Raw genomic sequence first — 21,977 nt, forward strand, 5'->3', positions numbered from 1 at the left:
CTGCGGTGTGGCGCCCGGGCTGACAGCAGTAACACTGCAGCAGTGTGCTGTTACTCCATGGTGGCACTGACAGAGGACTTGCCTGTCATTCATCTACCAAAAAAGAAGCCCCAGAGAAAAGTGGCTGAAGCCAGGGCCTGAGGCCACTGCTGCTGACACTCATCCCTGAAATGTATGCACAGGTGGCTGAATTTCATTTGCCCACAAATGTCACGCAAACAGGACTTTGTACTAACTGAGTTTAGCCCCTTTCGATATATTAATACTTGGGAACCAGAGTCACCTAACGAAAGAGCGTCAAAGATCCTAGGGGTGGAGAACAAGGAAGAACTTTGGCAGGAATTTAACTTTACCCAAGAAAAGACAAAGCAAACCACAGACACAGAATTCTATCCTGAATGACAGCCTCAAGCAGACGCCAACATTTAAAATACATGCCACCCACGGATACTCCAGAGACTGAGGAGGGCTCCATTAGTGGAGGGAGGGGACAGCATCAGTACTGTCCACACCCTCCCTGACTGCTTCAAGGTCACCTTCACAGCCCACCGCTGGGGTCACTGGAGTCAAGGCTGAGCCACAAACTGTGAGACATGACCTTCATCTAGGCCTTTTTCCTTGCAGGAACATCTCCCAAGCCCAGGTGAGTGTCTCATTATAAACCAGTTTAAATTATAGTGCACTGGCAGAGTGTAACAGTGTAGACGATAAGAAACTCCAAAATTAGGCAAACAAATTAGATGATCTCAGATGAGCCACCGAGATAACCAAGGCCCTATTTATATCCATACATCAGATCGTACAACTTCAACACTGCCTTGTTAATAACAGATCAGCAAACAAGGGAAAAAGTAGCCCCAAGCTTTCCAGATCGACTGTCCTCTCAGTCAAGCAAGGTTTGCAGTCAAATGCTCTACCACTGAGCTATACCCCCTATCAAGCAAGGTTTGAATACCTACAACCCTGTTTACCTTCACCTACAAGTCGCACGTTACATAAGAGAAACAGGGCAAGAAAGGACAAAACTAGCCTTCGTGTCAATTTTTACTATACTGCCATGCTATCTTTTAGGCTTTTCAATTTTGCTTATCTTATGTTGATATATAATAAACATCAGATCATATAATTTGTGTGTGTGTGTGTGTGTGTGTGTGTGTGTGTGTGTGTGTGTGCGCGTGCGCGCGCATGTTCTCTCCTCACACCATTACCTGGGTTCTGCAGATCTGAGGCCATTAGGCTTTATCAGATGAGATTTTTCCCCTGCCCCTCCTCAGACTGTCATTAGCTGACAACCTAGGTCACCATATGTGTTCTCAGAGTGACGCCTTACTGTTAGTAATAACAATGGATAAAAATCTGCATTTTAAGGTCAAATAGATAAATTCTGATGTTTATGGCCAAAGGTCAACATATGATCATCTATATGTCAACTGTCACAAAGCTTAGTGACTTTTTTAACTTAGAAAGAGAGAAAAAAAAAGTTAAAAACTAGTAGTTTCTTCTTCTTCTTCTTCTTCTTCTTCTTCTTCTTCTTCTTCTTCTTCTTCTTCTTCTTCTTCTTCTTCTTCTTCTTCTTTATTTTTTTTTTCTTTTTTTCGGAGCTGGGGACCAAACCCAGGGCCTTGCGTTTGCTAGGCAAGCGCTCTACCACTGAGCTAAATCCCCAACCCCCACAGCCTCTTTCTTTACCCCACAGATGATATGAAGGACAAAAGCAGAGGATGCTCTTTACTTCTGGATATGCCTGTTTTTATTGGGATTACCTGCCATCATTAACCACATTGATTCTGAGGAACTGAGGAACAGAGTTCCCTTTAACTAACTTTATAACACAGAAAGCATGCTTGCATGTGAGGCCCCTGCACTGAAGCACATCACCTGAATTCCTCTAAAACCGTGTGCATGTGTGTGCATGCGCTACATGGGTGCCGAGTATGTGTAGTGGGAGAGCAGGTGCTCACAGAGGCCAGAAAAGTGTGTCAGATCTCTTGGGAGTTACAGGTGACTCTTGGAGGTCCGATGTGGGTGCTGGGAACTGAACTCAGGACCTCTAGAAGAGCCGGAAGAGCAGGCAGAGCTCTTAACCCCTGAGCCAATCTCTCTCTCCTCCGCTTTTGAGTTTTTGAGACCATCTTGGTTTCTAGCTCAAGATCGTCTTCCCTCAGTCTTCCAAGTGTTGGTATCACCATGCCTGGCCCCAAAATTACTCTTGGTGTTTGTTGTTATGGTTTGACTTTTGTTTTTGAGACCAGGTCTAATTAGCCCAGGCTGGCCTTGAACCTGTGACGTAGCTAAAACTGGCCCTGAACTCCTGATTTTCCTGCCTCATGAGTGTTGGGATTACAGGCCTGAACCATTGAACATGCCTCAAAATTATTCTTTTATACAACAAAACCCAAGCCTATATTTTAGGGAACCTAATTATTAAAATGATCTGTCCCTTTTATTATATCTAGCTCTCCCAAAGAAAGGTTTTCCAAAAGGCATCTTCATTAATCTCTGCAAAGGCATGAATGTAATTTTAGCCAGGCTTCTGGACACATTTTCACTTTGGAAACGACATCACTGCTCTGCATGGTGGTAATTATGTCAGTAAGAGCTCGCTCACACATGTAACTCAGAACTGCATCTGAGTCACACTTGAGCATAAATCCAAGAACCTTACAGAATCTTGAGGAAGTTCTTCATTATAAACAAGTGGGAAAGTTGGCACACAAAAGTGGAGCTGAATGAAATGTGCTCCTGGCCAAGTGACAGGACGTGCTCAGAGGAAGAGAGCCATCCCTTCTGGTTAGGAATGCTCAGCAGCCATCCTAAGGGCTAACTGACAGGCCTCAGGCTCCCAGGTCCTGACACTCTCATCACTTGGGCTTCCAGCCCAGGACATCTAGCTGTCCACGCCAGAAGCATATGCAAAAGAGGGGATCTGCACCAGGACGTTCTTGGAGCCTGTGGCACACAGGAAGCTGCCTTGAGTTACCTTACCCAGCCCACCAGGCTTCATGTCTGGTAATGGCTCTTGCCTTCGTGCTTATGCGTCACTGGGCTGGGCAGCCCTGCTCCTAGCGGCTGCTTCTCATTTGCCTGATCCCCACACTTTAAAATAAGCATGCCCTGGTCCCAGGAGTTCTGTAGCCTTACTGACAATTCATGGGTCCCACAGAGGCACAGGAATGCTTGTGCTCCAGTCAGTATGACTGATGATCAGTTGGGCTAGAATCAATGGTGGCATATTGTGGTCCTAGACAGCCACCATAGCCTTTGATAATAGCTACTACTTGGCTGCAGATTGGCCTTTTGGATTAGTGACTCCATACTGTTACAGCACCATGTTCCGTGAGTGTCTAAACATGTTTATTTATTGTGTGCATGTATATACATGTATGTGGAGAACCAGGTGCACACATGGAAATCAGAAGAAAACTTGCAAGGGCTGGTTCTCCTCTTCTGCCTGGTGGACTCCAAGCTGTCAGGCTTGGCAGCACCTGATCTTACATGCTAACCCAGCTCACTGGCCCTTCAGCACCTCGCCTGAATACAAATGTCAGTAACGTATATGTGACTCAAAATTTCCCCAGGGAAAGCACAGAACATCTTTCCTTTTCTCTCCCTTCTCACAAAGTGAAATCACAGAGAGGGGATACTGCTGTGTTCCTCAAATTGTCCACAGGGCAAATAACAGAGCTACATACACCGTGTCCCACAAAGGCTTTACTCTGTCTTAACTCACTTCCTACTGTCAGCAACAACCTCCATGACCCAGAAGCTTAAAGGTCTTGTTATTTTTGGTTGAGACTGTTTCCCAAGGTAGCCCAGGCTGGCCTTGAACTTGTGTCCTCAAGCCTCAGGTTCTCATATGCTTAAATAAAGTCTTTTTTTTTTTTTTTTTTTTTTTTTGGTTCTTTTTTTCGGAGCTGGGGACCGAACCCAGGGCCTTGCGCTTCCTAGGTAAGCGCTCTACCACTGGGCTAAATCCCCAACCCCTTAAATAAATAGTCTTAAGCAGCTTCACACCAGTTCAGCTGGTTCATGGTTCACAGATGGAGGTGGCTTATAGGTGTGTCCAACTTACAGCCCTGAGTGCCAGTGTGCCCCAGGATAGCTGTGAACGTGACTCAAACACATTTGTAGACAACAGTGTCCTTTTGCAATGTCAGGAGGTTGGCCACCCCTGGCTGTCAAGGGGCTGACATCTGGGTGAGAGATATTAATGGTAGGTATTATGACCTACTGGGAGGTTTGGGGGAGTTTTAAGTTTTCATACGTGTGCTCAAGATCTGCGTCACTTCATTCTCTACAGAAGCTAATTAGTATCACATACACGGAAAGGAGTGCAAACCAGATAGCTCACAGCTCAAATCCAACTATTCAAAAGTAGATATTTCTACTCATCAGACACAGATTCACAGATGTCTTAGTCTGTTTCAGTTGCTATCAACAAAACGTTCAATCTGCGTAATTTATTTATTCATTCTAGTGTTTGTGATTGGTGTATTGGAGGTAGAACCCAGGATCCTCTGGCACACAGATCTTTTTCTCACTGAGTTATCAAGATTGACCTCAATTTCACTTTGTAGCCCAGCCAGGCCCGGGCATTGATCCTCTAACCTTAGCTCCTAGGCAGCTGGGATCACAGCATGGCTGCACCAGGGCACTTTTTAAAGAACGGGTTTATTTAGTTGCAGAGATAAAAGTTCAAGATCATGTCAGACTTCAGCTTCCAGGGCTGAGAAGGGTGCGCTGCCCCGCCCAGGAGTAAGGGAAAAGGGAGGACAGGCTGGTGAAGAAAGACACCTGCTCGAGAGACTAAAGGGGCAACATATACTAGCTTTAGAGAGACCTGCTCTCATGATCCAATTACGTTGTCCCCTCTTTGAGATAAGGTCCTGCTATTTGTCAAGGTTGGCCTCATCTCTATGTAGCCCAGATTGGCCTTGAACTTGTGATGGTCCTACCTCTCTGCCTCTCAGGTTTCAGGTATCAACTGCAGGGCCCCCTGTATTCTAAACTGGCCTTTATGTATTTAGAATGATCTTTTAGCCCTGACTGTCTGGGAACTTGCTCTATAGACCAGGTTGGCCTAGAACTCAGAGATCTGCTTGCATACACCTCCCTAGGGCTTCAAGTGGTGGGGTTACAGGCATGTGCCACCATGTCTAGCTTCTAATCATGTCAACGCAGCCACACTGAAAATTCCATTTCAACCTGCATTTCAGCGGAACTCAGGGCGGAAGACCACCACAACCAAACCGTGGCAACAGGGCCTGCTTTATAGAGAAACCAGTGTCTGGCTCCTGTATCACAGCACAGGCACAGACCCGGAAGCAGAAGAAGACTTGGGCTCAGCTGGCTGGTGTAGGTCTTTGGGGACAACCTTACCGCTTACACCCTGGCCCCACTCACTTCTACCACAAGTCCTGTTTCCTATGCACTGCTGATCACTCGCTCCCACCACCATGGACCCTCGCTTCCTCTGATGGACAGCCCCCCGTCCTCCAACTGTGAGCCCAAACATATCCTTCCTCCTTCTGTTGCTTGTCTCACATTCAGTCTCAGGAACAGAAAAAGGAACAAATACTGACCCCCTGGCTAAACTCTTACTCATTCAGGAACCCAAGCATTCGTCCAATCATTATTTATCACAGCCTAACACACAGCGGGTATGAGAATACAAGGATGAGCTGACAACCCAACCTACGCCTGCATGACGTCGACAGTCAGCACGGAAGTACGAGCAGGTGAGCGGAAGGTGCTGGGCCAAGGCCCTTTCATTTTAGAGGCCTGTGTAAATAGCTCACCCAGCAGAGCATGGATGGATGCAAGGTGTCACTTGGGGGTCTAGACCTCTAAGCAGGCATGCTTTTCTTCTCTGCCAAAACACTTTCGCAGGACCGGGGTTGGCGAACTGGGCACACCACCCCCACTGCTCTGCTGTCTGCCGCTGTCCCTCTGCTGCCCGTAGGACTAAGACATTTTCTATCCTTTAAGAAGAAGAGGGCTGAGCCCTAGGAGGAGGAACAGGACAGCAAAAGCTGAGAGCCCCTGGATCGACAAGAACGGGTGGGGGTGAGGCACCCATCCGCCTACCACACCCGTATTGGCCAGGATGCGCTCAGGTACAAGCTCCCATGTTCAAGGCGAGCTGGCGTGAGCCTGACTCATTGGAGAGTAGAGCCCCCAAGTCCACTGAGAACACAAGGCGGAGGGCCAAGGCTGACTCTCCTGACAATTCCCTTTCCTTATCACATATGTGTCCTAAATCTTGTCACTGTTGATAAGTGTCTTCAAGCGCCATATCTGAAAAAAGATCCCTGAGGGGGGTGGCGGTGTCTCACTCAGACAAACCAAGCTCCTGAATCACTTGCATTTGAAATCCATATCTTGCAATAAACACCAAACCTTTCTAACCTACAGCACTTAATTTTCCAACCTCTACACTTAATTTTTAAGAGATTTATTTATTGTATTTACTATGTGTATAGTTTTTCCTGCATGCATCCCTAGTGCCCTCAGAGGATAGAAGAGAGCAAGAGACCCCCCTGGGACTGGAGTTACAAATGGCTGTGAGTTGCCACGTGGGTCTGGAAACAGAACCTGGGTCCTCTGCAAGGGCACCCATTACTGAACCTCCTCTCTAGCTCTCGGTGTCGCCCTTTCTAAACATCATTGCCACCAGGGTGGAAGCCCAAGAAAGAAGACAGGGAGGCAGAGAACGTACGCCCACAGTGTCCCTGTTACCAGCCATGATACCCCATGGGCCTTAGCAGTCTGTCAGGAAGCAGCCTTTACCAGATAAACCCCAACTCTGGGATTGAACTATGAACCAAAACAACACCTTTTCTGTTTTGCTGAGACAGCATCTCAGAATGCAGCCCAGGCTGTCCTCAAACTCACAAGCATCCTGCCTCTGCCTCCCAGATGCTGAAATTACAAGTGGGTACTGCTAAATCTGGCACCCTTTTCTAAAGGACCCAGCCTGGGTATCACATCACACAGCTTAGAACACAGGCTAAGACCCAGCACTAGACCGCATGGCCATGGACAAGTAACAGCCTCTGGGCCTCCCTTTCTTCACAAGAACAAAGCCCAGCTGATCAGCATTGTGATGCGGTTCAAATGAGACAATATTCCCTCACCTCACACCCTGGCTTTGCTGTTTCACTCACTGGAGTAGAGCAAGCCAACTGCAGTTAACGTTTAAATAGCAATGTAATGTCACACTCTCTGGGTAGTTGGTAAACTGTCAACCCACAGTTGACTGGCTGTCTGTATTAAAATCAAAATCTTCCTGGGACAAACGTCCTCGTCAGCCCTGGGACCAACATAAGCACCTTTTTTTGTTTTTTTGGACTAAAGTTAGCACAGGGCACACAGAGTGTAAGTCAGGTGGTCCTAGCACCACCTCCTCAAGAGTGGAGCCACCACGCATGAGTCACTTCTGTTCCGCACACTCATGGTTCGCTAGGGTGTCACATCCTGAGGAGCTGACGCCAGCTTCCCTTCCAAAAAAACCAGTCTCACAGCAAACTGGATGGGGACAAGTGAAGAGGTCAGGCTGCAACACTCATGACACACAGATGCCGGAGAGTGGGTGAGTCTGCACGTGTGACACAGACACTACACTCCAGAAGGGCCAGATGACACAGCCAGCATGGTTTGATAAGGATTTTTTTTTCTCTGAGTTTCCCTTGTCTTTCTCTGGGATAGGGGTAGAAGGTAAAGAGACTAGAAAACACAGACAGAATCATGGAGGGAGCTCCTCCATCCCGCTCCACCTAGAGCTCTCTCTCTCCTTTTTCTCTTTCAATAAAGAGAGATCATGTTGTCATTTTCAGAGTACTATTTAGATAGAAGGAAGGGGGAAGAATTGAGGATTTTTAACAGAGACCAAATAAGCTTGTAACTTGAAGAGAACTAAAGGTTATGATCAATAATGTTCAAAACGACTCGAGAAAACAGAATTCGTCTTTAACACCTGTTAAGAGCAGCAAGGGGCTCTGAGAGAAAGTCTCGGCATGGGCTTTTTCTGCAGAAATGTGCCACAGGGAGAGTGGGGGTAGGGTGGGGGCCGGCAGGGGAGGGGGGTGAACAGAGTCCCAGCCTCCTCATGTATAAAACTGCAAGTATCTGATGCCAACAGGACATCCTGTGGTTGACCTTGACAACTATTATGGCAGTGACGTTTAAATGTTCCCGATTCTACAGCCCACGTAACTATGGAAACAAATAACTTAGAAAGTATATCAATGACAATTATACTTCTACATTTTAAATTAAAAAAAATTATGTGTATATATGTGGACAGGTGCATGCACATACACGTGTGTGCAGGAGTCTTTGGAGGTCATACACCTGGGATCCCCGGGAGCTGAAGTTAAAGGTGGTGTGAACTGGCCTAACACGGGTGGTGGGACATAAAACTCAAGCGTTCTGCAGGTGCGGTACCTGCTTTCAACAGTACCTCCCCAGCCAACCGTCCCCAGCCAACTGTCCCCAGCCAACAGTTTGCTGTTGTTTTGCTTTGTTTAGGGATGGTCTCTTTATACAGTTGTGTCCTAGAACTCACATGAGTCACTTCTGTTCCGCACACTCATGGTTCGCTAGGGTATCACATCCTGAGGAGCTGACGCCAGCTTCCCTTCCAAAAAAACCAGTCTCACAGCAAACTGGATGGGGACAAGTGAAGAGGTCAGGCTGCAACACTCATGACACACAGATGCCGGAGAGTGGGTGAGTCTGCACGTGTGACACAGACACTACACTCCAGAAGGGCCAGATGACACAGCCAGCATGGTTTGATAAGGATTTTTTTTTCTCTGAGTTTCCCTTGTCTTTCTCTGGGATAGGGGTAGAAGGTAAAGAGACTAGAAAACACAGACAGAATCATGGATCAGGCTGGCCTCAAACTCAGAGATCCTCCTGCCTCTGCCTTCCAAAGGCTAAGATTACAGACATGTGCCACCAACATGCCGGGTGACAACCATAGTTTTATGCTAAAAATCTTATGAAGTATACACATGGGCCAGAAAAAATGTAAATATGGAGAAATAAATAGAAACCCTAATACATTCGTTCTAAAAGATCATCTCATGAGCCCCACCCCAGGAGGCCCAAAGCCTGACACATGGCACTGACAGGAAGGTGACATTTTTTTCTCGGCTCACATCTTACTGTGCATAGAAAGAAGCTATCAGCAAGCACCATCAAGTGATATTAATTGGTCTCCTTCCTCTTGGCCCTCTCCTGCAATTCCATTAGCATTGAATCTGATGCCAGAATTTCAAAATAGGTAATCCTTCTAGGCATGGTGGCTCGTGCCTTTATTCCAGCAGTTGGTACGCAGAGGCAAGCAGATCTCTATGAGTGCAGGGATAGCCTGGTCTACACAGTAAATTCCAGGACAGCCAGGGTGACATAGTGAGACTGTCTGACAAATAAGAATACAGAATCCTAACATTCAGCTATGACAAATCCTCAAGATATAACAAGTACCTGGCAAATTGAAGGGCAGACCTAAGAGGAGCTATAGCCAGAGGTGCTGCTCTCTGGGGCCGGGGAGAGCTTGGGAGCTGCCTGGTAAGCAGGTAAGCAAGCTCTCCACACAAGGATTCCAAGAGGAGCTGTTTGGGTTCCTGGACAACAGAAGGACCCACGGTCTTTAAAACACCCGAGGAGCTCATTCAGCCACTAGCTCGAGGCGTAAGCTCACGGCTGCCAGGAGCGGGGGAGGCTTACCTTCAGTATTTCAGGCTCCCTGATGTCCAGGGATCTCGAGTTCCGGTGCCGCAGAGCTTTGTGGGATCTGTGGTATTTATGAGCACTTGGCGGTGTAAAGAACCAAATCATGCAAACTGCAGTCATGAACCCGAGGCCGAGGCCCAGGAAGAGCCCGCTCATGTAGTAGGGGAGGGGGAGGATGAGGTACGCGTAGACACACAGGATAAAGAAGCTGAGTGTCTTCACAGGTAACTCGGGGTGCTCACTGCCTGGGTCCTCTTCATCCTCGCTGTCCAGAGCCACGCCCTCACTGGCAGGCACCTCTGGCTTGAGGGGGATATCAGGAGGCTTATCAAGTCTCCCCTCGCCCTCAGCCTCCAGCTCGAAGTCCTCAGTATACAGCTCACAGAACTCTTCATCTTCCTTGCTCACTAAGGCAGACAGAGAACATTTCTCAAGAACCAGAGAGCTTGTCTTCAGACTGCTTGCCTGGGAACCCTTGGGCTCCCCTTCCTTCGAGGCGTCCTCGCTGGGCTTCAGGTGGTCGGTCCTGGGGGTGTTGGAGTCGCTGCCGTAGTCGTCCCCCTCAGAGTCCCCCTCCTCCTCCTTGATGCTGTAGTTATTGCTTTCCAAGTGCCCGTTCAAGCTGGACAGGTTAGAGAGTTCTGAAGCACTTGAAGATAAGGCTTTGGGCCTGTGGCTGCCGCTTTCCTCCCCCATGATCTTGCTGAGGAGCTGGAAGGGCTCATAGATGACTTCTGACAGGCGTCGCTTAGTGTCTTCGATTTTTGCCTCCATTTCGGGCACTTTAAAAAAGGAGCGAGTGTCAGAGGGAGAAGTCAGGGGGGAAGAAGGCGCAGTCTTGGAGTCTCCGCCCGTGTTCCGTGGCTGTGTGAACTGTTTGAACAGGTGCAGGTTGAGCTTGGAGTCAGGGGCTTTATAGGACACAGAGTCCGACTCCTGCCGGGAGGTGTCCGTGGACAGAGACTTGACCAGAGTCTTCATCAAGTGCCTGTGCCGTGGGGGGTGGGGGGATTCTTTTGGCTCCACCTCGGTTGACAGGGACTTCACCAGGCTCATGAAGGGCTTTGCGCTGGAGAGGGCGGAGGACGAGGCACTGGATGATAGGACAGGAGACTTGGAAGGAGAAGACAGTGGGGACGAAGAACTGGTTTTCTGCTCAGAAAGGGAGGACACACTGGGAGAACTAGCTAACGGTCCAGATGAAGATGACCCTGGAGACAGAGCCAGTGGCACTGGACTTAATACCTGCACTGCTGGAGCGGGGGGCTCCAGCAACTTTACAGTGTTCTCAGAGACAGGCAAAATGGCGGGTGTCTCAGACACAGACAGGCCATCTGCAGGGGCCGTCGCCACAGCAGGGCCTGCAGGGTCATGGCCACCCTGGGGTTCAAGATACAGGTCCTCCTTGGCTTCAAGCCCTGTTACAATGCTTTGGTCATCTAGCCCCTCCTCCAAGTAGCCCCTGAGCTCCTCCTCCTCTTCCTCCTCCTCCTCCCCGGATGCCGAGAAGTGGATGGCGATGGTATCTCGGGACACAGACCTTTGCACGTGCACTTTGGGGGCTGATGGTTTTGGCATGTCAATGGTTTTCTCGGCATGGCGACCATTCAGACTTGTCATTGCCGGCTTCGCAAGGGCTCAGGCTCTGAGAAAAAGAGCAAGAAAAGAGAGTCAGAGAGTAGCTTCTCCACAGATGACTGGGCCACGTGTAGCTCCAAGCCCAGATGAAGCTCAACTTAGATGGTGATTATGCTTTTACATGGCAGATGGCCAGGTCACACTTTGGAAGGTTTAATGATTTAATTTCCACAGGATAAATTCCAGCTAGGCATTCTCTTTTTGAGCAAACCGCACACCAGCATTATAAATGCCAACAATCTGTCTTGCTCACAATGCTGAATGACCCCTCCTTCCCCTTTAACCGGCTCATTTCTATCAGCAGCCCTCTCTACTACAAAGCCAAACGAAGCACCCTGGGGAGTTTAAGGCTCTTGAGATAAAAATTTCCCCAGTAGGGTTCTAGCTGTGGAAAGCTTGTTCCTGCTTCCACTGCCATTTCACAGCAGCTCTAACAATAAGCCTAGAGTCTCCCGCCATGGCCACGCTCCTGTTCTGCCACCTTGTAGTAAGTGGCAAAACAGCCACATAGGGAAATCTAGAAACTAATTGCTATGACCTGTCATTGTTCTTACACAGCAAGCGCCATCCGGCCAGGGCACTGAGGCCTCACATAAAATAAGCATTGGCTCTGACTCCATTACTCACATGAGAGAAAGCTGAGTGCCAGTGTGGTAGCCTACCAGCAAACACGAATGCCACTGAGTACTTCGGGAAGACACAGGCGGCAGGCTCTCTGCTCTCCTGGAGCCTAGTAGCCAGGTGGAAGGAAGGCAGACACCTGAAAAGCTGTCAGCCAAACAGGCCATGCCTAGTGCACCTGTAACATGCAGGCCAGGACATCTCACATCACTGTGCAGCTGTGTGGCTCAAGCCAGCCTGAAGTGCATGATCCTCCTGCCTCGGCCTCTTAACTCTTACATGCTAGAGACAAGGTGAACCCCACACCTGGCTAATTACAGTCAACTTGCAGGGCACAAGGTATTATGTATGCCATGCCTCTATAGATGGACAGAGATGCCAACACAGGGGCTAGGATGTGGGGCATCAGGAGTGCTGGCCACAAGGCCAGGCAGGGTAAAACACCCGACACCTTCTCTGTTCTCTGACCTGGTGGGTAGTCGAGGCAGGATGGGCGTGGGCAGATTAAGACAGGGGCATGAAGACCAATGTGCATGTGCTATGGCTGGTTCCCGAGATCAGTTCTCTGCTACAAGACACACAGAGGCTGTGGAGGGAGGTGACCCCAGGTCCTAGAGGCTTTATGAGTGAGTGGAAGGGCCTCTGGCTTGGACAGGAAAAGAGCTTACTCCTTTCCCAGCTGACTGTCAAGTTCACACAAGTTACAACTCAAACAAGCTACAACCTCAGCCTTTCAGTGTCAGTATTATCTGCAAAATGGGGATCTGGGGCATTTCCTAAGTGTCAAACCCTACAGGTCACAATATACAGCCCAGCCCCATACAAGCAGCCTACCATACACCACCAATATCACATCGACATTTATGTCCTCTGCCAAACACTCCTGTTCAACGTGCTGGCAGCTGACATGACCAACAAGAGCACAGGTGGAACCTGGGGTGGCAGGCGTGGGAAAGCCAACTCTTAGATCACCAGAGTGAGGGAATTTGCCAACCACGGAAAGAGCACCAGAGTTAGGGGCCAGACACTTCATGAACGCAACATCTTTACCATCAAATCTCAGAGAAATTACTTCCATAAAGACTTTTCATCAGAGTTTTGCCCATGTTCTTCTGTGACCTGCAGGCTCTCTGATTGGGGCTGAATTCGGAATGAGAGAATGAGCTCCAATAATCGGACACAGCAACCTACAGCCAGCAAAGAGCCAGTTAGGAAAGTCTGCCTGCAGTACAGGACACTGCGGATGGGGACAAAGCTTCCCTGGTTTGTTTAGTCTGTAGACAGGGTCTCACTACTGTAGCCCAGGCTAGCCTGGAACTCATAATAGACACACTGAACTTAACTATGGAGATACAGCTCTGTCTGCCTCCTGAGCACTGGGATTAAAGGCAGACGCAGCTCTTCCCCACTATCTCTATGTCAACACGTCTATAGGTTAGAGAAAAAACAAGACAAAGCAGCAGAGACAGAAACCACGATAAACAGCCTAGCCCATACAAGGGCCACCCAGTTTTATACGTACTCAAGTACATATTAACCTAGCAATTCTTCCTAGATTTCTTTAATTATATATGTGTATCTGGAGATGTGCATACATGGTATGTGTATATTCATGTGAGTGCCCAAGAAGGCCAGAAGCATCGATCCCCTGTGGCTGGAGATACAGATATTTGTAAGCCACCTTACAATGTAGGTGCAGAGAACTGAACCCAGGTTCTGTATGTGCTCTTAGCTGCTGAGCTGTTTCTCCTGGCCCTCACAGGGGTAAATTTAAAGGGAAATTGTAGGGGTGGTTTTAAAAGAAAGTTTGGTGCTGGCTAATTCTCAGTTGCTGTGACAACACCAAGCACAGCTGTCACTCAGAGGCTGCTTCGAAGGACACAGTGGCTGCCACGTGAAGGGTGAAGGAGACTTTGGGCACATGTTGGGGCCAAAGCACACAGTTTTGAGGCTGAGTTGGGGCCAATGCAGACAGTTTTGAGGCTGAGTTGGGGACAAAGCAGACAGTTTTGAGGCTGAGTTGGGGACAAAGCAGACAGTTTTGAGGCTGAGTCGGGGACAAAGCAGACAGTTTTGAGGCTGAGTAGTTAAGATGGTCTCCTAGGACGCAAGGCAGAAGTGAAGAGGTCTGGCTGAGGCGGAAGGTCAGGCCCCAGGCCACAGGTGAAATATCACTGGAGTCTCTGCTTGAAGCAACCAAGTCAGACCTTAGGGACAAAGCAGGCACCTGCTCAGAAAACTGCTGTTTTGTACAGAGGTTACCAGGGGTCAATGACCTGCCAACTGAAAGGAAGGAACTTCTGATGGTTTCTGGTCAACCTGTCCCCAAGTTCCTATCAGTCAAGAAGGCCCAAGACAGGCCCCCAGGAGAAGCAGGTGCCAGGCCACCAGACGGGACAGGCAGTGTACCTAGCCAAGCCTCAGAGCTTCAGAGGCCCATTGCAAACACTGACCAAGCCTGGCTCTACTTCTTGGTCTCACAAAGCAAGCTAGCACAGGCTGGGGCTTCACAGTTGTTCTTTCAACACAAGGACACCTCTGGGCCTCTTTGTTCTGCTCAGGGCTTAGTAGGATTGAAGTGCCAGTCTGTCAGGATCAGCCTTTGCTTGCTGGAGCTCATGTCTAGGGGCTCCATTTCCTCTCACTGTGGTAAGCAAAGGCTGCTTCTGCAGCCCTGAATCATTGGTAAGTTGAATGTGTCAAAACCAACCCAGGGTTTGGGTTCCAGACATCTACTCAGGCCTCTGCTAAGCCACCTCTTCTTATATTCCTTACGGTAGCTCCAGGGCCAAAAGAGCTGACTTTCCACAAGCCAGCAGGAAAGACGTGCAGCCAGCTGACCCTGGGAACATGGTGCAGTCTGACCCAGCACCGATCGACCAGGAGAAGATTGGGCAGGCGCAGCCTCCCCAGCATTCTGGGCTGCACACCCTTCTTCCCTCAGCAGCAAACAGCGCTCTGTCTTCCTTTGTTCTGGCCACAGTAGCCATCCTCTGTGCTCCATCACGATGTTTCCTTGGGAGCTGAGAGCTCAGCTCTGAAACAGCAGCATGTGATCAGCCACACCGAGAAATGAAAGGCCTCCTTATCCATCCCACAATCTAGCACCATGAAAAATGCCACGCCTCGTGCCCTCTGCTGCTGAAATTCAATTACACTCAGGCCCAAGAAGCAGGCAGCCTTCAGCCTCGGGGGCTGAAATGCCAATGTGGATTGCCTTCCCCACTCATCTCCTGACAGAGCCAGCAGCAGACCTCAGGGGCTGCAGTCTCGCACTGACCTCTCAATCTAGTGTGACGTGCATCTTTAGATTTGAAGACTAACCTTGTCACCAGGGTCCCTTGAGGACACTATCCTGCCAGTGATAAGCTTAAGCAACTCTGATGTGGTCACAGTGTGCTGCAGACTGTGTGCAGCCCTGGATGGGGCTCAGAGGCAAGGTGGAGGGGTGGGCAGCGCCTGGTGTCTGACGTGAAGGTTGCTCCATTCTCAAACCCACTCTCCTATTGGCAATGAACACAATATACACGGACATTTAGGTCCTGTAAGAAGCTGACAGTTCTGCAACTGACCGAGTCAACAAATGGGAAAAGAGTAAGGAAGACCTCCAGGGTACAGGCTGATCCTGGGAAACTGGCAATCTCTTCTCTTTTTTTTTTTTTTTTTACATTTTGTGTGTGCGTGTGTGCATCGTGCCCGTGGAAGTCAGAGGGTAACTTGTCCTTTCTCTTCCTGCCATGGTTGTCCTGGAGAGGGAACTCCAGTCATCTCTCAGGCTCAGCATCTGTAAAATAAGATCAGTGCCATGTGACACTTTCGAGCCTGCTGCAGGGAGGTATCCAAGGCTGCCACCATTAGGTGTTCGCCATCCTTCATTAAGAAATGAAAATGCATTATTAAAGAGGGGACTCACTGCGGGGCGACTCTAAATGCTACTGTCCCGCCTTCTCCATTACTCAGGCTCACTAGCATTCCCTTTGGCTTCGTTACAAGATCTACTCAACAAGAAGAAACACGTGGAAGATACAGGTAGGGAGGAAGAGTCCAGGGAAAATAGAGAATTGAGCAGAGAAAACGTCCCGGACACTTTTCAGAATCAGAGTTTTCCTCTCAAGGGAAAGCAGAGAGCTTGGGGAGCAAGGGCACTTGCTAGCAAGCTGGAGGACCTGAGTTCGATTCCAGGAGCCCACACAGTGGAAAGGGATAACCAATCCCCAGAAGTGTCCTCTGGCCTCCACATGTGCAGTGCTGCATTCGTGCTGAGAAACCTCACAGAGCCAGGTGAGGTTGCTGTGTGTGTGACCCCAGCACTCTGGAGGCTGAGGCAGGAGAGCCAAAGTGCCAGGACAGCTGCAGCAGCCTAATGAGATAAGACTCAGTAAGCAAGCATGCATAAAACTTCACTTGTTCTTTAGCAGTTCCTCCAGTGAGGCTGGCTGAGGTAAGGGATGCAGATGTCTTTATGCCCCCAAACATCTAAGGGAGAACAAAAGCTTGTTGCAGCCCAATGCTCTGTGGGCCTGGGCTTGACAGCCACATTCCTGGAAAGCAGGGTGCTGCCTGCTCTGCTTATGGCCTCTCCCAGGTCCTGGTTCTGCTTCTCCATTAGCCACTGTCCCTGAGAGGGAAGTTCACCCCTCAGTGAGAGAATGCTAAACTGGGTGTGGTGGCCATGCTTTTAACTCCAGAACTCAAGAGGTGGAAGCAACCAGCTCTCTGTGAGTTGGAGGCCAGCCTGGTCTACAGAGTGAGTTCCACGACAGCCAGGGCTACATAATGGCCACTTGTCTCCAAAAAAATAAAAATAAAAAATAGGGTAGATTTAAAAATGGGAGAAACTTCTAATAAGGGTATGTGCTCCAGAATTGATGTGGCATTCTTTACTCTATGTTACCTACAGAAAACAAGTCAATGGTTTCATTTGAACTTGAACAACAAATTACAGAAGGCTCCAACAGGAGCCAGCCGCCTTCCTTTTCACAAGCTCTACAAGCTCCGAAAGCCATCCAGAGAGCTGAGAGTGGGAATACCAAACATCACTGAGACTTATCTTGTTTCCAGACACCCAAAAGGGCTAGCCTCATTAATTAAGCCACAAAAAACCAACGGACAGGAAATCACACTGGACAAGGAGAAAGGAAGAGCTATTTCTAGACGGGGCAGCATTAACAGCTGATAACTGCTCTGAAATTGGCTTTTGTTTTTGCAATTTTCTAATCTGATAATAACTTCCCTTTCTATCTCCAGCTGTATTTTTTATCAATCCTGGCTTCCAACAACCAAAGCCAACAAAACTTCTGGACACTGTGTTACCAGGAGCATGGCCTGGCCCTCTCTTACTAGGACAGACAGAAGGAGGTGGCTATTGTTCGTTCCTTCCTCCCTCCCTCCCTCCCTCCCTCCCTCCCTCCCTCCCTCCCTCCCTTCCTTCCTTCCTTCCTTCCTTCCTTCCTTCTACTCAATGCTCAGTTACTGCAGGAGGGACGCTTGCATGAAAGTGAATCAGCCTCTGGACCCAGCACATTCAGGTTTCCTTTCTCAAGGGTAATCCTAATTTGTCAGTGGTCACCGTTTAATTACACACAGGCTGCCTGGTAGCTTAGCTCTATGTTTTAATTAAAAAACTTTTGGGGGGGCTGGGGATTTAGCTCAGTGGTAGAGCGCTTACCTAGGAAGCGCAAGGCCCTGGGTTTGGTCCCCAGCTCCGAAAAAAAAGAACCAAAAAAAAAAAAAAAAAAAAAAAACTTTTGGAAGAGGAAAAAAAGCAAGCTGTGTCCTACTGCTGAGGACGTTTTCTTTTTTTCTTAGATAGTATCTCACTATGTAGCCTCTATTGGTCTCTGCCTCCCCTTTGCCTCAAAAAGCTGGGATTAAAGGTGTGCACCACCATGCCCACCTCGTAGAGGACATCTTATATTTTACTTATGCTTCTCTAAATGTGAGTTGCTTTTATAAGAAAGGGCCAAAAGGGGGAAAGATTGTTCAAAAAGTGGATCTGGTCCACATCAACCATATAGAAAAACCTGATTTAGTCTCAAAAACTCAAGGGCATCCATCCCTACATGCATTTGTATCAGCCAAGCTAATTGTCAGGAGCCCTCCTAATTTGATAATATTCTTCCTTGCCAACAAAAATCAAAACTGACACGGTAGGTAAAAAGCTAGCCTAGCCTATGTTCCATCTCAAGACAGGGCTAGCCCCTGCATGCTAGCCATCTGCCAAGACATTCAAACCCTGACTGTTAGAAGCCAGGACTCTTTCCATGGGTTATCAGGTTCCTAGACTCAAAGCCATCACCTCCTTACACTATACCTGCACAGCCACTGCAACCATTTCCACACTCTGCCCCACTCCACCCTGAGAGCTCACGGCATGAGTAAACCAGCAGGCCCACACCTCCCACCACTCCTGGGCTAAAGTGCCACACCCCAGAGGAAGGGGTGTTCAAAGCCAGCATCAATGTGATTAAGATAAGCCATTCTCCTTACAAGTCACTAAATGGTTCCAACAAGGAAATCAAATCCAATGGATCAAATCGCAGCAATCCATTCGATGCCAGGCACTACCTCCAGCTCTACCTACCACACAAGACCTGTAGAGGTTTATAAAGACATGCCCTGGGCTAGTGGACGGCTCTACCTACCACACAAGACCTGTAGAGGTTTATAAAGACATGCCCTGGGCTAGTGGACGGCTCTACCTACCACACAAGACCTGTAGAGGTTTATAAAGACATGCCCTGGGCTAGTGGACGGCTCTACCTACAGTAAACAGCCACACAAAAGTCAGGGCCTAAACTCAATCCCCAGAACCCACAATAAACAAACAAAACAGTCAGTCCAGCCAAACCATTCTCAGAGGGAACTCAAGAACAACTGGTAATCCTCACAGAGGATCTACACTGAGAGAGGATGGGGTATGGTGTGGCGAGTACGCTGGACCAGCAGTGGAGAGGAGGGAGCAGACCACCAGTCTGTCCTAACCACAAGTCCCAGGCTGGCCTGAGTGACGACGTGCTGGGAAAACACAAGTACAGTGCTCAGAATGGCGGCTGGTCAGAGCTCCACACTGAGACTGTCCAAGCTCCTCTGGCTCCCAGTGGCCCTATCAGACAGGATTACCAAGCAGGGTCACAGTAGTGAGGAGAGAAAGCCAAGGCCTTACTGTTCCTTGAACTTACACGCTTTTCCTTGCAAAAACCACACTCTCAGAAAGCCTAGCCACATCCTATTGCTCCTCCTGGAAGCTACCGTCAACTTTCAGACTTTAAAGGTAAACAAATGTCACTTCGAACTCCAAGTGGTGGGGTCTAGAGAGATGGCTCAGTGGTTAAGAGCACTTGCTGCTCTCGCAGAGAACCTGGATTCAGTCTTCAGTTCCCATGTTAGGTGACTCACAACTACGTATAATTCCAGCTCCAGGGGAACCAACACCCTCTGCTGAACACTTGGGGACACTTTCACTGAGGTCCACAAACCCACATTACTCATACACTCACTTAAAAATGAATCGGAACAACAACAAAAAAATTCCAAGAAGTTAAAAGAAAATCCCATTTTAGACACAAACCATTACTTCACCTCTTAGGAAAAAATGCATGTCGGCAAAGCAATGAAGCTTCCTCCTCTTTCTGAAGGCCGTTTTAATGTCTTTAGGGTTAAGTTTAGAAGAATATACTCAATGTTCCCCAGCTCATGAGGAGAGTCCCTCCATCTTGAGGAAATGCTCACCAAGCGAGGTAGGCAGGTAGGTGGGATGTGTGTTCATAAGTATACAGGAGAGTATGGTGTGGTGTGGGGAGGGAAGTGGGCTGTGTTCTAGTCTCACTTTTTGCCTTGGTTGCGGTAAGACAGGGTCTCTCACTGAAGGGGAAGTCCTCCCTTTCAGCCAGGATCCACCGGATGCCAGGGCTACAGACATGCACAGTCATACTGGGCTGTCCTCTTACATGGGTGCTGGGGACTTGAACTCAGGACCTCGTTCATACAAAGCAAGGGCTCGTACCCACTGGGCCACCCCTTCATCCCAAGAGCAGGTAACATCTACGGAGGGCTTGCTCTGTACCAGACCCATGAAAACTCTTCCTTCATTTTGTTCTTCTGTGTGATGCGAAGGACAATACCAAAAGGTTTGCTTGGCCTTTAAGAGAAGCCACCTATAGAGGTCTGTGTATAAGAGCCGGTGTGTTGGAAGTGTGCATTTGTAAGAACAGAGACGGAATGTCAAATGGACTCATATGTAAATGTTCTGCTGCGGCTGGTTTTTGAGACAGGGTCTCATGTAGCCTGAACTGGCCTCAAATTTGCTGTATAGCAAGACTGGCCTTAACTCCTAATCCTCCCAAGCCCACTTCACAAGCACTGACATCGCAGGCAAGTGCCACCGGGAAGCTTTGGAAATGCTGAGACTGTCTACTCATTATTTACCGATTCGTGTCGCTGCTAACATTGTCGCTATATAGAATATCCTCCCTGCACCCTTGTCAAGAGTAAGCATGCTCTTTTATTTTGTCCAGTCCAGTAGCTAAAAGAAAACCTCAATTCTTCCATAGTTATACTTCAGTGCCCCGCCCCCCCACCGCCACCACCCAGCTATCTTTTTCTGTAAAACGGCCATTCCGAGATTTCTATTTTAAGGTACCCAGGGCACTTCACCTCCGCTCCCCACGCTTCTGGGTTTTATAGCTTCCTGAGGAACTTTCCTCCTTCCATCTTCATAAAGAGTCAGTCTTAAAGAGCACAGAGAATGTTGACAGTGATATGGGTTTTGCTTTCAGACTTCTGAGCAAAGATCAAAGTCTTGCATTTGTGGACTGCAGTGACAGCTCACCAGTTAGGAGCACTTGCAGAGGGTCCCAGATTCAACTCCCAGTGCCCACATTGACAGCTCCCAGCTTCCTATGCGTCCAATTCCAGGGGATGGGACCCCTCTTCTGGCCTCCTTGGGCCCCTCCCATGTAACAATTCACTCATACAGATAAACGTGCAACACATCTATTTTTTTTATTCTTTGAATTTAAAAAAAATTATATAAATTGCTTGAGACAGCCACAGCTCTGTATGTTCTAGCTACAGTAAAAAGTAATATATTTGGATTTTTTTCCCCACACAAATCATATTAGTTAACTAAGAAGCCTATTACTTCTGAATTCCATTAGTATCTACTGGTCATTTTCCTCCTTCAAGAACAAAGGTTCAAAAATATTAAACTCTGCTTTTCAGTGAGACTCCCTTATATCAGACTTAACATTGATATGGTGCAGTAAAACTGCTAAGTATAATCTTACATCAGGAGTCTATTTATAGTGGGATTCCAATCTGGGGCCCAAGATTTTTTTTTAAAGCCAGGTGAATAGGACATGGTGGCCCATGCTTACTTCCAGTTCAAAGCCAGCAAGTAAGACACCAGGACTGAGCCCCAGCACGTGTGCAAAAGGAACCCCAGCACGTGTGTATAAGGAACCCCAGCACGTATGTATAAGGAACCCCAGCACCTGTGTACGAGGAACCCGAGCACTTGTGTACGAGGAACCCCAGCACGTGTGCAAAAGGAACCCCAGCACGTATGCAAGAGGGACCCAAGCACGTGTGCAAAAGGAACCCCAGCACGTATGCAAGAGGGACCCAAGCACGTGTGCATAAGGGAACCCCAGCACGTGTGTATAAGGAACCCCAGCACCTGTATACGAGGAACCTGAGCACATGTGTACGAGGAACCCCAGCACGTGTGCAAAAGGAACCCCAGCACGTGTGTATAAGGGAACCCCAGCACATGTGTATAAGGAACCAGAGCACGTGTGTATGAGGGACCCCAGCACGTGTGTATAAGGAACCCCAGCACGTGTGTATGAGGGACCCCAGCACGTGTGTATAAGGGAACCCCAGCACGTGTGTATAAGGAACCAGAGCACGTGTGTATAAGGGAGAAGAGGGAAGCGATGGAGCTGCTAAGAGACAGGGTGGCAGAAGGCTTCCTG

At 48.6% G+C, this 21,977-nt stretch overlaps 1 protein-coding gene across 9 annotated transcripts in view; it reads right to left on the reverse strand.

Annotated features, from left to right (window-relative positions):
- Window positions 1–21,977, reverse strand: part of Tex2 (testis expressed 2) — a 109,971-nt gene that overhangs the window by 51,022 nt on the left and 36,972 nt on the right. For all 9 annotated transcript variants that reach the window (XR_005490787.2, XR_010055189.1, XM_063269210.1 and 6 more), the window contains exon 2: window positions 9,736–11,386. Coding sequence is in view for 7 of the 9 variants with exons in the window: in XM_063269210.1 (XP_063125280.1) it covers window positions 9,736–11,361 (1,626 nt within the window). In the remaining 2 variants the exon portion in view is untranslated. The remainder of the gene's footprint in view (window positions 1–9,735; window positions 11,387–21,977) is intronic.

This window comes from Rattus norvegicus, chromosome 10 (genome assembly GCF_036323735.1).
Source record: "Rattus norvegicus strain BN/NHsdMcwi chromosome 10, GRCr8, whole genome shotgun sequence".
NCBI lineage: Eukaryota > Metazoa > Chordata > Mammalia > Rodentia > Muridae > Rattus > Rattus norvegicus.